Source organism: Cardiocondyla obscurior, linkage group LG10, assembly GCF_019399895.1.
Source record: "Cardiocondyla obscurior isolate alpha-2009 linkage group LG10, Cobs3.1, whole genome shotgun sequence".
Lineage (NCBI taxonomy): Eukaryota > Metazoa > Arthropoda > Insecta > Hymenoptera > Formicidae > Cardiocondyla > Cardiocondyla obscurior.
The window spans coordinates 2,444,062-2,459,720 of NC_091873.1; the positions used below are offsets into that span (position 1 = coordinate 2,444,062).

General features: G+C 40.7%; 1 protein-coding gene across 3 annotated transcripts in view; it reads left to right on the top strand.

Moving 5' to 3' along the window:
- The first annotated feature begins 836 nt into the window (after positions 1 to 836).
- The window catches only part of Lmpt (four and a half LIM domains protein limpet), a 92,109-nt gene continuing 77,286 nt past the window's right edge, over positions 837 to 15,659 (top strand). Inside the window, exons 1-3 of one of the 3 annotated variants that reach the window (XM_070662564.1) lie at positions 837 to 2,294; positions 2,548 to 3,143; positions 12,509 to 12,586. In XM_070662564.1, coding sequence (XP_070518665.1) covers positions 3,099 to 3,143; positions 12,509 to 12,586 — 123 coding nt within the window. In that variant the 5' untranslated portion in view covers positions 837 to 2,294; positions 2,548 to 3,098. Of the gene's footprint in view, positions 3,144 to 12,508; positions 12,587 to 15,659 lie in introns of all 3 variants that reach the window. The other 2 variants (XM_070662563.1, XM_070662565.1) reach the window with 2 other exon arrangements.

Below are 15,659 nucleotides of genomic sequence, written 5' to 3' on the forward strand. Positions count from 1 at the left end.
CAGCGACAGTTGTTACTCTACTTCTTCCTTCGATTTGAAAAAGTTTCGAGGTGGCGACATCTCGCCAAGCACCGCGAAAATAATAGGAAGCAGCGTCCCTTGACTACATGGTAACCGGAGGTAATCGTTACCTACTAGATTATATTAAACGAGTAATAAAATAAATCGTTAGGTGACGGCACGGTAGACGCAGAGCCGGTCGTCGTGACGACAGACAACATACGCGAAATATCTTTGCAGACAGGTTCAACTCCAATTTCTCGATAAATAATTACATTAATAATTTAGGAACAAAAGAAACGCGTAAACAACCACTTAATTAATAAACCGTTTCTCTAACGATACCTGAAGACGCGCAAATTAAAAACATCCCTCCGCAAAAGAAAAAGGAGCTTTTTTAATGGGCAAAGTTAACTAAATACCGAGTAATGACTTGCGAAACGGACGAAGTCGAATTTGGTCGGGTTTCCGAGGTTCATATTTAACGAAGATTTTAGCTTTTGCACAAATAATAAAAAAAATGTCGAAGGCACCGCGTCCCTCTCGTTTCTCTCCGCCCGTAGATAAACGGTGTCCGCGGAAAGCGGACGGCGACGTTTTCAGGACAGCTAGTAGCGACGGCGGCGGCACGGGCAGGAGGAGAGCACCGTCGTCGGTGCAGATGAGGTCATCGTATAGTTTTTTAGCCACGCTGCGCGCCGGCAGTCGCGACGCGGAGCGCCCGAACGCCGGCCGCTGCTGCACGCGTTCCCGCCGTCGCCGCCGCCGCACGCGTTAAAAGCCGAGCGGGCGAAAGAGCGCGCCAGGGCGCGCGACGACGCGCCACGTGCTACGGCGCCGTGCGTGCCCGCGAGTTTAACCCTTCGTCTCTCTTTCACCGGCAGGAGGTGAAGTCGGCTGCTCGAACCCGGCGTTCGTATCGTTCCGCTTACCCCGTTTATTTCCTTCCCACCCTTCCGCATGTCCCAAAATGCGGAAGACACGCCGCGAACTACGTTTCAACGCGCACGGTCGTACTTCGGTGACGATTCCGGTTCTCTGACTTGGGAAAATCCGCGACGTCTACGTCCCTCGACGTTTTTCCTCCCGACCGTCACTTTTCCCCGGGGCCGATCTACGAGGGCTCCGTAGGCCAAGGCGGAAATTAAATTTGTCTCGATAAGCAGGGTGCTTCGTAGTCGGTGTATCACGGGGAAAGTGAGTCCTGTCACGCGACTAGGTGCTCCGCGAAGATTAATAATCCTCGAAGTAATCCCGCGCGCGCAAGCGGATCGTGAAATTTGAAAACGATACCCACGCGAATTAAATTCTGACAGGACGGACTGACATTGATCAATTTCCGACTCGGCTGCGCCTTCACGCTCGTACCCGGGTCTCTTCCGCGTGAATATTCCTTCTTTTCGTGCTGCCGCCCTCGCGGGAAGCGCAAGCTACCACTTTGCGAGATATTCCTGGTCTCTCGACGAGTGTAATTTGCATAGCGAGGACTTTCTTCGTGCCGCGACTGTCCTTTCTATAATCCCGTACGATTATTTTCACAATGCACCAGCTGTTACGTGGCACTGCATACGGAACGCCGTCACGCATGATAGTCGTATTCGCGTTACCTGCGTGTCGGAAACCGGGAATTGAAACCGGTACAATTTCGGTGAGTTCACGTTTCCACGGTGTATCGAAATGCAGTAACTTCTATATTTAACTACAAAAATTGACGCGAATGTATGACATTTTTTCGTATCTTATCTCCACATTATTTTTTCTTATCTTATCTTACGTAACGTTGAATTTTTAATGTCGTACAGCTTTCGATTCGCTGAAATCAAATCCATTATTGTTTTCTTTCTCTCTCTCTATCTCTCTTTCTCTCTCTCTCTCTCTCTCCTTTTGTTTCATCTTGTTTCGTTAATTTCGGCTCATAACCGTTGAACTCGTTGAAACTACGACGGTTTCGATTACCGAACGTGATGCTGCGAAAGGAAGGCATTGATTTCGAGGCGCCGTTTCTGACTTCGCCCGTAGAAGAACGGATTTGAAGTTCGGTCAGCCGCAGCTCTCTTAAACCTGTTCTGTACTCCCCCTCAGACATCGGATACATCGACGGGTTTTCGAGCAGTTGAAGTATCCCAGAGCGTGTCTTCCTTAAAGTCTTTCGTGCCGGAAATCTCTCTCAGAATCCTCTTATTGGCTATCACGCAGTTTACTTTCATTTACAATAGATAACTCATGCTTTCGCTCGCAGTGATAACGAAAGGGACATCGGTTAAAAAAAATTATAAGTGCTTCGATGTACTAATGTATGTGCGATGATGAATTATTATCCGAATGTTTGATCGTTATTCAAATAATCAAGTTTTACATTCTTTCGTTTCAAACTTTTCCTTCGTAAAAATTTAAAAAAGAAAAGAAAGAGAAAAAAAAATTCTATATTTTAAAAAATCACGAGGAACAAAAGAGCGATATATGCAATAGAAATTTTTATTTGAAAGAACGGTTTTAGGAAGACGGGAAGGAAGACGTGTCTTACTATTTTCGTGACATTTATTTTAGCGGTATACGTGCGTTCTTTCCACGCCACTTTTTCACTCACCTGCCGCGCTAATTCCTACGGGTCGGCGAAAACAAACGCATGCTCCGAGGTAACACGTGCTCGCGAACGTCGCCGCGGCGCGCATGCGCCACCCCGTTGACGCCGCGTTTCAAATCTCGCGTCTGTCAGACGGAGACGCGCGTCCCTCGCTCAAATGTCGAGCCGACGTCTTCTGCCCGGCATCTCCGGTTCGTGATGGTAGTGACTCGTTACCGAATACTAACGTCGGCGTACCGCACAGCCAATCGATTACGGATTTCGCGAACGCATGCGGTACCCGCGTAAGCCCGCGAAACTTCTGCGGGTGAAGTGTACGAAAAGGACCATCGAGTTTCGCGAAACAACGAGAATCGAAATGTAACGTCGCGAGGTCTCGGACGCGAAGTGTAAAGTGACGCCGTGCTCTGTCGCTATCGATCTCCAGCAAACGGAGTGCGCGAACAGAGACAAAGACTGCGAATTGATTTAATATTGGTATTAAATAATATTAAAACGGTCAGCCCGCTGCAAGATGAACGGTGTACAACGAACTCCCGTCGAAGCTTTCAACGCTAAGGTATGCCGGATGTATTTAAAAAAATTTGCGAGGTCTACCAAGTGCAGGTGCGTGCGGGAAGGGGCTTGATTTCTTTCTACAGAACTTCGCGTGTAAAAAAAAAAAAGAAAAGAAAAGAAAGAAAAATAAAAAAGAAACGAATTTAGTATATTTATTTCGAAGTCACAAGTTCGCGCTCTCACATTTGTAAAACAGCGCGGCGTGGGATAGTCGTATTACTGTCAAGAAATTTAAATTTAAATAAAATAACCCGAACGCGGACCGCTTGACCGGCGTGAAAATGTCACGCGGCACGTGAAATCAAATCGAAAAATTCCAAACGTATTTTTCCGTGACGCAGCGCGGCTCGCTGAAAGGTGTCTAATGGATCGAATCGATACGATTTGAGTTTGTGCAAGGAGCATCGTATCACGCGTGTGCGTTTTATACGGTGACCGTGGCCTGCGTAACCTAGAACCTGCGCCCTTGAACCGGATTGTTTCGCGCTGTCCAGGAGTACGGTTATCAGGCGACGTCGTTAAACATCGAGATAATGTATCTACACTCACAGTGTCCTTTTTACACGCGTCTTCTCGAGCAATCAGTTAATGACGTTTTCTAATCGCTTATTTCGTTACGCAGCTTCGATAATATCCCAAACCAAATACTTATTCGATAAACTTATTTTTAAAAAAGTTTTACATATCGAAATAAATAATGCGAGCATAATAATTTAAACGTCTGGAATAATATATTTGATAAAAGAAGCTGCTTTTGAAGGCTCTTGGGTTTAGCGGCAGAAGGATTAAAATTGTAGCCGCGTTAATTTTTTAATAACACTCGTAGTAAAATTTTTATGTGTACGTTACTATTCTTAAACCTGGGGCTTATGTACGGTGCATTATCATCTTTATCTGGAACCAGCTGTATTATTTAATAAATGTCCTTGGCTGAGCTATAAATGAAAGTTTACTAGCATCTTGAGAATGCCAGTTTTTGTAATCCCAAACATTTTTTTTTTACGCCTCTCTTAATATTTCATGCAAATTTCTAAATTATAAGACGGCTATGCCGGTCTTATGTCCTCATTACGTGCTCGGCATATTGCAGAACTTTTGATTTCGGTCGATTAATCTAGCAAAATAGCACAATGCTCTTTTCCACCGGAACATTAAATCGATCGCGGTTAGATTATATCCGCGACCTCGCATGCCGTGTATAACTTCGTGTGGCACGGCAAACGGTATGCCGCTTTCATCGAGGACAATGTATTTACGTTAGTTCGAAAAATCGCCCATATTTACTGAAATATTATCATATACATATAGTTAGTTCGTCGGAAATCTTTATCTTCGCACGTCCGCGTAGTTATTTATTCGCTATGATTAAGACCGCCTTGATAAGGTTACCTTATATTAATATTGCGATAATGTGAACTGTGTGGAGAGACGAAAGCGACGCTTCGCGTTTAGTCATTGGTAATAGAGAAGCGATTGTTATTTGTCTTCTATTAGTCATCTTTTGGCAATTATAAATTTATAATTATTTGCTTGCTGTGCGCGTACCTAATAGCCTGCTCTTATACTTTACGCGTTAAACACCGTGTCACCGGTGATCGACGATAGACATTTAGGTCGTGTCAATCAACCAATACTTCTCGATATGAATTCTTGATATATATATTACAATTTTTTTATGAAGAAAAATGACAAAAACGTTGAGGCACTGAGAAAAAGAGAATGGTTCACGGTTGATAATTCTTTTATCCCGATGATCGACGATAAAATCCGTTTAGGGTGCGTCAATCAAGAAAAATGTCTTCTTATTCACATTGGAAACGAAACAGCATAAACTTGCCAAAGAATAGAAAGCATTTCTATGGAAACGTATGAAATATATGTGAAGATTGTATACAAAGCCTACATACAAGAGTTATATACGTAAATTATCGCAGCCTTGCATATCTCTTTAATTGACGGGATCGCGCAACGTAAATGGAAATATTGGCAAGAAGTATTTGGAGCTTGACACATGTTAGTTTTTTGAAAATTAAATTAAACTATTAAAGTTAAATAAAAAAAATAGAAATTAGTTTTTGTATATGTGTGTCAATTTATTTTACGGTTTATTCAAATGCAAAAGTATTCTATGAGATACACTAAAGTGGACAATTACCCTAATGAGAGTGAAATAGACATAGCGAATTTAATGAAGATAAGATAAGCTAAGTAAAGGGAAAGAAAAAAAAAAGAAACACAAAATGTGTGGCGAGGCCATTTAAAGATAAAAATAAGCGAACTTAGTTTTTCTTGTGATAGATATTCCCCGGCATAAGTCTCAGAATTGAATTTGTTGCTCGCGAGATTATTGAACAACTTTAGCTTAGCGTAGGCGTCACCCGCTTCCAAAATGAATCTGTTAATCTGGGTTCAATGCGAGATTTAGCCATAAGCGAGAAAGGAAAAACGGAGGCAGGTGGAACGAAGCAGCGTGCTCGGTTTCTCGCCGCAAAATCGAGCCGAGTTCACCCACTTTCCTTCGGCCTGCCCCTCAAGGTAGCAAGCGGCGGAGAATATTACCATTCGGTAATCTACTTGCGCGTGTGGGTCGAATGTAACGTGTAATTAGGTGCTCTAACGCGCACCGTGGCTGGTGCACTGATGCAATGCGATATCTATGACGATAGTAAAGGCTCATTCATAATCGCCGCGTCATTGACCTCTCCTCGATTCTAATACAATCGGGCATTTACAACATTAAGAGCGATAATCGAATAACAAAGGTATCCATCTAGATTCAATACTTTACCCGAGTGTCGTCGGTAATACTCTGCCGGATGTGAACGACGTATTCCCACGTGAATTGGGAATCGTGCGAATTTCCTCGGAACGCGCATTAATTTCTACTCTTCGGGCTTGACGGTCTTTCACGTGTTACTGAAGCGCGATCGTTTCGTCAATTTGGTACTTCCTTCTCAGAATTGTCTCGCGGAAATAGAGTGTGATAATATCTGCCACAGATGCCGGGCGACTTAACTGAGCTAGAATGATATGCGATAAGATAACGAACGTGCCCACGTGTTGCCGACCGCTTTTTTTTTTTTTTTTTTTTTTTTTTATTCCACGTGCAATTACGTGTCCGAACGACTCGGATGTGTGTGACTTCAGCCGACCGCCGCGATGTATGCACGTTACTCTTCATCCCATCGAATTTTGTCGTTGTCCCCGATACGCGAGTAGAGCTAAACAAGACAGGTTTATTGTCCTCGACATTTTTTGACCTTCTTTAGAGAGACGACGACGGCCGCATGAGCGACGTCGTCGAGCCAACCCAGTTCCACGAGCATCGTTTACCGTCCTATCTATAAGGGGGTATCCAGTTTCCCCGTTATGGGATTGTGCTAATTGGAAAGAGACTCTTTTATATATATATATATATTTTCAAGAGAGCCCATCAATACGCGCGATTCATTAGCATTCTTCGCGCGGCTCTTCGACGCCTCGCGACACTCCAGACTATATTTGATCGAGGCATTTCCGCGCCAGATGTGAGCAAATCAATAAAAACTGTTGCAATTAATTACACTCGCATGTGTATCGTGTACATCATGTTTCTCTTCACGGAAGAAGTAATAAAAGACGGGCAGAAACAGGGTCTCTCGTTCGTTAATGAGTCTACAATTTTGTATTATTAAAGCGCGATCAGCTAGTCGGTTCGCGCGAAAGAACCCCGCTCTTATCTTAAACCCGAGTGAAAGCAACGTGGAACTCATTCGCGTATAGGCGCTTTTTTGCCGGCGACTTTTTCGGTTTCGCATTACCGTGCGCTGGACTTTCACGAGGTGGGACGCATACGTCGAAAAGTGGTTCGATATCCTCGTTCATCTGGATCGTAAAGTTCATCGCTCTTTCGTACGATAAAGCGAGAGCTGGCGATTAAAGTTAACGATGCAACAAGGAATTGTTTGGGTATAATGTATGATCGTAAAGCCCGGCTTTTGTTTGATCGCGTAACGGAAGCAAAGACACGAAATGAAACAACACACGCGTAAATCTTATGCAATCTATACTGTGTTTTAAATACATCTATTTTTTTTTCTTCTCGAAATAATTTGTTGTTAACTTTTAGCGAGCTAATCAATTCTTTTCGTTAGTTATCAAAGATTGTTTATTTAAATTTTATGTCTGTTTTTGACAAACTAGGTAGCTGCCGTAACTGTTATTTGCGCGAAAGTTATACGATTTGCAAATAAAACATAAAACGCGTATCGTCGTTGACGCAACACACGTGCCGCTGCATGCAGTTAGATCAATTGTTATCGTTTACCCAAACCCGTTACCAAGTGACACTTGTATTTGACGTGTACGTAGCCGAAACGAGAAAAAAAAATCGTTTTTCGTGAAAAAACAACACGGTAATTGCTCTTTTTTTTTTTAAATATTTTTTAACAATAAAACTTATTCTAGAATACATCACAAAATTCTTATAGCATATACTATAAGCCCACGTTTTAATTTGTAATTTAATTTATTTGCAGTAATTCAAGGAATTCGTGCTTATTAATATTTTTACGTAATATATCGTGGTTTTAATTCGCGAACTGTGCGACTGAGTGATGCCGATACTCAGAACGGCGGCTCTCTTTAAAACGGCAGTTAAAATCATGAATGTACGCGATTAAATGAATAATCAAATAATGCACGATAAACATTTTAATAATGCGCTCAAATTGTGAAGAATTTTTATTGCGAAAAATATTGGCTCAGCCAGAGATCGTGCTCGGGACCTCTCGACATTCCGGGGCGGGCGTCTTTAACCATTTCGATAAATATTACTACATGTCTTAATGGTCGAATTGGTTAAAAACGCCCATCACGGAATGTCGGGAGGCTCCCGGGATCGATCGCAGGCCGAGGCATTATTTTTCGCAATAAAAATACTTGGCAATTCTAACGCGTTGTTAAGACAGGCTTATCGCGCATCATTTGACTATTGATTTAATCACGTGCACTCATTATTTCAGATTTAGCTTGAAGAACTCTGGTTCAAGTACCGACGTTACTCGGCAGCGCGGTTCGTCGAGTGGGGATCACAACGTACACGTAAAAATATTAATGAACACGAAGACGATCTCGGATCGATACGGGCTTCTTAAATTATTGAAATTGTCAGGCTACGTGTAAATGAAGGAAATAGTATTTCCAGCTTTAAGCGTATCATAAAGTGGGATTTCGTTCTCGATATAGATATGAATGCTCGGATATTATCTCCCCGTTTTCTATTTTCTATTGTGCATCGATGTGCGGAAGCAGCATTTCGAGCGACGCAGCCTGCAAAAGAAATTTGCTGGCTGCGGATGATGACGTTTCGCAAGAGACGAACTTCTACGGTGACGGTGACTTCGTAATAGTCGCGAGAGAGAAAGCAGGGTAATCCCTTGCCCACGCTGCATTCTTTTGAACTTAAGCGCCACGTGAAATACGCATTTTTACAGGTATTACAGCGGTGGGAAGGGGGCGTAAGTGTGGGACGGTGCTACACGTGTCCGTAAGACTATAAATATATTTTTATGTATCATGTAGGAACTCGGGGAATTTCTTATATGAAAATAAGAAGCTTCCGTGTCACGCTTCGCTGGCGATTCTTTCTTCATTTCAAAGGAACCGTAGGACCGGCGCTTACCTTCCTGTGTAAGGAAGAAACGCCAGCTGCCAGGTAACCGGCGGGTTTTCATAAACAGCGGCCAGACTGTTAGACGTTAATTATCGATAGTTAGTACGCCTTTGCGGTTTCGCTTCGAGCACGCAGTAGCGCCGTCTATTTTTTTTTTTTTTTTTTTTTTTTTTGCGTTATTGTTACGCGTCATTTGCCGCGCGGATGCATATCGGTCGTGTCCTGAATGTTAGAAAATATTTGACAACAATTAGACGGGTTGGCATTTGAAGTGTCGCGGCATCGAATAATTAGAAGAGCGCGCGCCTTTTTCCGTCACGGATTTTCGAATAAAAATTTTAATTGTTAGCAGCGATACGTGTGCGATATGTATACAACAAAAATGCCACGCCGGGCGTCGCAGTAAGTGCCGTTAATAAATCAATATGTTTCCCTGCAAAGCTCGTACCACCGCGATTCGACGTTTCCCGCGTGTTGCGCCACTCCGTAGCGCTATTTTCTCGTTCGTACTGATCGCGATCGGCGCCCAAAGCAAGCTCGTGATACGTAACGCTATAAACAGGAAACGGGGAGTGACAGTTCCACCTAACGAGATTTATCCTTGCGCGAAGGCCACGCCCGGCTTTATGCAGAGCTTCCAAGTGTTTCGTGTTCACTAACGACGCGTATCTCTTTTCGCAGCCATTCGATTTCTTACATTTGCAGAGAAAATAAGCCGTTTTACGCAGACCGATAGGCTTTTCAATACGCGATCATCGTCGCGTCGCAGCTTTTTCGGCGGACGTTCGATTTCCTTTCGAATCTTTACACACTTTCAGACCGTCAGGCTATTTTGCGAAAACGACAGTGGAGCTGTTATCGCGTGTAACACGGTCAGCCGAGATCGCGTGACTACCGGCAGTTTGTAATCCTCCGAGACTTGCGCGAAACTCCTGAGGGATGCTTGCCTAATGTCGAATAAGCACCGTAATTAGAGTAGCCAGTTTAGCTTCAGTTATGAGTTTCATAACCGAAGTGGGATAAATATAGAAAATAATATGTTTTGCTTGAGCTGGAAAATTATTCTATTTATGTATGTACATCGACACCTGAAGATAATGTAAATCGTAATTGCTCGCGTGATAAGAAATTTATTTAGTCTTGGAAGATTCGCTTTTATATACGTATACATATATGTATACTTAGTATTTATACTCCACTGAAAATATATAGAGCGATTTATTTCAGCGATGTAATCCTATCTTCTAAAATTTCGACGAAATCGATATAGCAGTCGATCTATAACTTCTTCTAATCAATATTCTTAATAGCTCGAAACTTGGTACAAAACGCACGGCGTTTTTTTTTTTTGTATACTTTAATATGTACTTTGTTAGTGAAATTAAGCGAAACGTTTAATACTGTATGGGGAAAACACCATTTTTCAGATTAAAAAAGCATGTTAGTTTGATAAAAAAAAAAAAATTTATTTACGCGTTTAGTTATTTATTAAAAAACTTCGAATTTTTGGAATAGGGTGCAAACTGTGTAAAAGTAAGCTTATACTTTGCGGTATTGACTTGGAAGAATAATCATCAACCGCGCCCTGTAGCAGTTATCTAAGCTGCACCCTTCGCGATCGCTTCCCTTCTCCCCCTTCGTTTTTCTTGGCCCTGAAAGCAGACATGGTTCCGCGCAGAAATTGCCCCAGGAGAGATCAGGTTTCTTTGCGCTTAAGACAGGAGTTGAAATTAAAAACAACTCATAGGAATGCTTGATGAAAATTACTGTTCGATAAACGTGGCAAGGAACTATGTATAAGTTGTGGCACAAAAAGTTTTTTTTTCTTTAATTTACTGTATATAAAAAATTGCGTACTTTAAGGACCAAAATTTTTTTTACGCATATCTGCTTTATAAATCCTATCAAATTAAATTTCCACGTTACGTGCATTCATTTATTTGGTTAACAAGAAATTTATTTAATAAATAACGATTGGAGTAAATGATTAGTATGCCGTCATATTTGACGATAGAATTTCGAAATGAGAATCATTGGTGTATGACAGTTGTTACGCAGGAAGATCCTTTTCTCGACGTTACCAAGACAGCTTGATAAGTTTAACCCACGCGCGCATTGTTTCAGACAAACAGTGAAGCAAGAGAGGAGTTTGTCTTCTCATCTGCTATCCGCACGACACTTCGAGCAACATGTTTTACACGCGGGACATAATAAAGATCGATGATTTATAAACTCATCAACTATTGTGTTACTTAATATAAAAAAAAAAAATTGTATTTTTATTTAAAAAAGCGATGTAGAAATGTTATTGTTGCTCGACTGTTGCCGCCTTTCCGCGATGTCAATTTCGTGTCGCGAGAGTAAATGTCTATTTAATTTTGATTTGCAACGACTTGATTTTGATTATCGACCACCAGCAAAAAAAATACGAAAGTCGAAATGCCAAAATCACGCGAGGTCGCCCAAACCGTCCGAATTTTGTTCGTGTACATATCTCACCCCTACGCGCGATTAACGCGCGATAAAAAAAATTATACGCCGAATATTATACCGAATACTACGTCGAATATTACCTTACATTTGTAACTAGCGGAAGGTCGCGGTATTCGTCAATTATGATAAAATAGATAAATTATTTGAAGTTATCATATTATAGTATTCTAAAGAAATTAATATAAAATTAACATCTGATTGTAAATTAAATTAAAAAAAAAAAAAGTACCATGTAAGATACATCCATATTAATAACTGAAAATTATTAAACGTAAAACAACTTTCATTAACGTCAAAGAAGCAAAAGTAAATGACGCGCGCTCTGTAATGTCTAGTATAATATTTAAAACGAAAACATACGTCGTTTTTGATTAAATATTTGCGTAACATATCAAAATCATATTTCTGTGGAATATTTGAGATGCAATTTTTTTTCTACCTGTCACGACTATATGCGCGACCACAGCTAGCTTTTTTTTTTTCTTCTGGCCAATCAAAAGAACGCGACACCATCTTGCGTATAAATTAACGCGCATTAACGCGAAATGTGCCTCATACATTGCTCATATATCGCGTTTAATTGCAATCGCGATGCTTGGCCGGAAACGGCCACCGTAGTAATAGCTGATTATCTGTCTTCCTGTGTCTCGGTTTTGAGATATGGCAGAATATACCACGCTTAAATTTGTCTTAACCAAGCACCGTGAAATTCTCGCGGAATCACGAATATTTTGTGAAATTTTTTTCGCGTAGTACAAAGCGGGAATTTGATTTCACAGGAGACAAGAATTTTAGATTTATTTCGTTAATAGTGAATGTAGAATTTTTCAGACTCGCAACATTGCATGGTAACTTCTTTTTGAATCTCTCACGTAATACGATAATCAAATATAACAATGCTATTCTTTATTGCTCGGCCTAGAAACCTATTTTCTCGAAAATTGAGATTAATTTGAAATGCAGACCGATTTTTCCTCTATAGTCTCTCGGAAAAAGTAGGCCGCATCATTAGAGGACTAGAAATATTTTCGTTAATTACGCGTGTCTCGCGAATCTTAAGCTATACCTACGGCTAAACCGGGCTACGGCATTTAATCCGTAAAAAGATAATCCGAGAGTTAATGTTATTAGCTGATTATTCTAATAGACTAAATAATTTGCAGTGACATTGATTACTTCTAACCAAGAGATAAAATTTTCCTTTTCCATTTATGTTACAGGTAAGTCTACGTAATCGTACTAACGGGACAGCGAATCGCAGCTTGCTGCTAACTAATTCAGATTGTGCATATCTAGCGGTGAGTTAAGATCTTATTTTTATCTCAGCACTTACGTTACCGTTGCATCGATATAATGAAAAACGATGTCCTGACACAGTTCGCACTATGCGTTGACAATTTATGAAACTCCACTATAAAAACATAACTGCTATTTCGAATAGCACTACATATAATTTCTACCCCGTTTGGTTTCACAAATCGCAAGGGAACGCGTTATTAAATTATTTTACAACAACAGTATGACCGTCATTCTCGGTTGCGTTAGGGTCATTTAACATAATAAAGTTCAATTGCCCCGTGGATAAGCACGTTAACCGTCATCGCATAATTTGCGAATTACGACTCTGTCTGTCCTCCTTTAAAAAGCGCGCCCGCCGCCCTTGAATATATTTTTGCCGAGCATTGTAGTTTAAAAGTTAATTTTCTTGCGCGGTATTTTCGTTGCGATAAATCTACAGGCTTCGCAATTTACGCTAAAATACGTATGCGATGTCTCATTTTTACGTAATCTAACTGAGGATCCGACACTATTTTTCACACTCGCGACAAACGTACGTACACATCTCGAAAGGTCGTAACGAAATAATCTTGAGCTTCGTGATAAAAGCTCAACAAAAAAAAATTAAATTATCTGCATCTACCGATTTGATTAAATGTTATAAATAAGATCCACGCGTTTAGAAGTAAGCCAATCGTAACCACTGATGCAACGATCGCGGATATTAGAATTTCTAACAATTACTGGTACTGTGTTTTATTTCGAGAAGCAGTAATCTCGTAAAGTTTGTAGAATTGCATGCGTAATAACGTAAATGGGGAAGCGAGGGCCGACCTCGGCGTTAAAACCGCATGACGTTAAACTCTAATTAACCAAGCCGTTCTTTTAAAATCTGAAACTACGTAATTTTATATAACTTATCTAATCCCATCCCATGATAATTAAATCGAGGATTTTACTCGAAAGTACATTTTTTTTACAAAGTTTTGATTACCATTGTGCGTGGAGGCATTCTAAAAACATGTTGATTCCGAATGCAAATGAATTATCTCTGAAGCGCAGTTATTATTCAGTTACGTCTGTATATGTTTTAGCATTTTGTCGTAATTTCGTGCAAGGAATTCATTTAAAATGTATGAGCTCTTGTATTACTACCACGCGGCTGAATTTATAGTCGTTTTGCAATCTATTAATTTATCACCGGGTCTTCTAATTAAACCGATAATGATGAAAATAGACCGTGAATACCAGCGTTTATTCGTATATGTATAAAATTCGATTTAAATACACGAATAGAGCTCCGCTCACGGTTTCGGTTCTTACAATTGTCAGAATTATCGGCTATCGGGAATATCGATTCCCGACCTCTCTCGTTGGGCCGTCACCTCATATACACGATAGGTTCTCGCGTACTTAATTAAAACTTGCGTGTCTAAATATAGCGACCGAGTGGCACGGCATTCCGATCATGAACATTGGTTGATTAAACGCACGCGAATCTTTATACATGCCGATAAACCAACAGAGTGTCTGTATCCACCTGCGGATTCCAATAAAAATGATCGAAAAACCTACGAAACATATCAAAAGCTTTAATTTTTTTTTCTTTTCTTTTTTTCTTTTGTTGAGAATTTAATTAAAAATTTAAGAATAATATATTGCTAATTCCGCAGAGAATCCTGAAGAATGTAGTTAATTTCTTATTTAAAAAAAAATTACTAGCCCAAAGGTTTTCGTCGACGCATTATATTCAAGGATATAAAAAACGTATTACGCGTTTGCATCTGTACGTATAAATATCACATCGTGTGATTATCAGCGAAACACACCGTGTTGATAATGACGTCGCGCAGCACGGTCTCTTTTACGTTCCACGATTGTTTGGCCTTCGCCAAATCACGTATATCACGTGTCGTGGATTTAACGCGATCATTTCGGATGCATTCTCACACGTAACAAACATCGTGCAACTGCGTTCTGGCAGTATCTGTGCGCAGAGTACTAAAATACAAAGCCGAAAGTCTATCGGTACGCGTGACACAATCGTTCGGGAATGCCAGTGTCGGAGGACCTCAGGTCCTTGCAATCCTCGTTGATTTTTAAATACGCGGAAGTTGAAACATGGTGAAAATCTAAATTACCAATTTAAAATTAACTTGTACATAAAATTCGAGAAAAGTTCTATGATAATAAAGCGACTTTAAAAGGAATCCGTAAGCCCTTCTTCGATTTTTCATCGACAAACAAACGATAATTCTTTTCATAATTAAACGTTGACATAGAACTGAACCAATCAGCCGTTTTACGGTATACATATCGTATTTGCCGGTTCTCAATTGCTTGATTGACTGTAATGCGTATAAGATGCGAAGTCCTTTGGGATAGTAATTGCTCTCTCACTTATCCAGGATTTACTCAACATCAAAGCATCGGCAAATCGAATCTTTTCACGCGAAATCGAGACGAAACCATGAAATTGAGTCTTCTTTTTTCCTTCGTTTCTTTCTGATACTGCAATTTCCGTCCTATGTTCATCCTGCGAGGGGAATCGTATTTTTGTTGAACGATCCAGAGTACACGAATACATATACGGCGGAAATCGAAGGAAAATTTAACGATCAGCTAGTGACGAAAGTAATATGACATATGACAAGTAAACGGCAGACATCGATATACGTGCGATCGTAACTACGTCAGATTTAATTTAATTCAACCGTATCGACAAAGCGTTAATAAATTTTTCCTCGTCCGCGATTGGGATTATTAATGCTCGAGTTAGTCTTGTTGCATTAGCGGCGCGAAGTTGCAATATAGCATTGCAACTGTATCGCAAACTAATCTCACGAGGAGACAGTGATAAAACGTGACAAGGAAATGATAGAGAACAGAGAAAAACTGAAAGCTGTTGTGTGCGCCTTGGCGATTCGCCATCTATCTAGCATAAACTCGGTTCGCGAGAGTCGGCTTGAAAAGTCGCGATGAAAAATCACAATCGCAATGCGGAGAAACGCAGACTTTATCTTTGAAAGCTCTAATCTCGGTCTCAGTGGTTCAAGGATGGGCCTATACGAAGTGATATTATGTAAATTTATA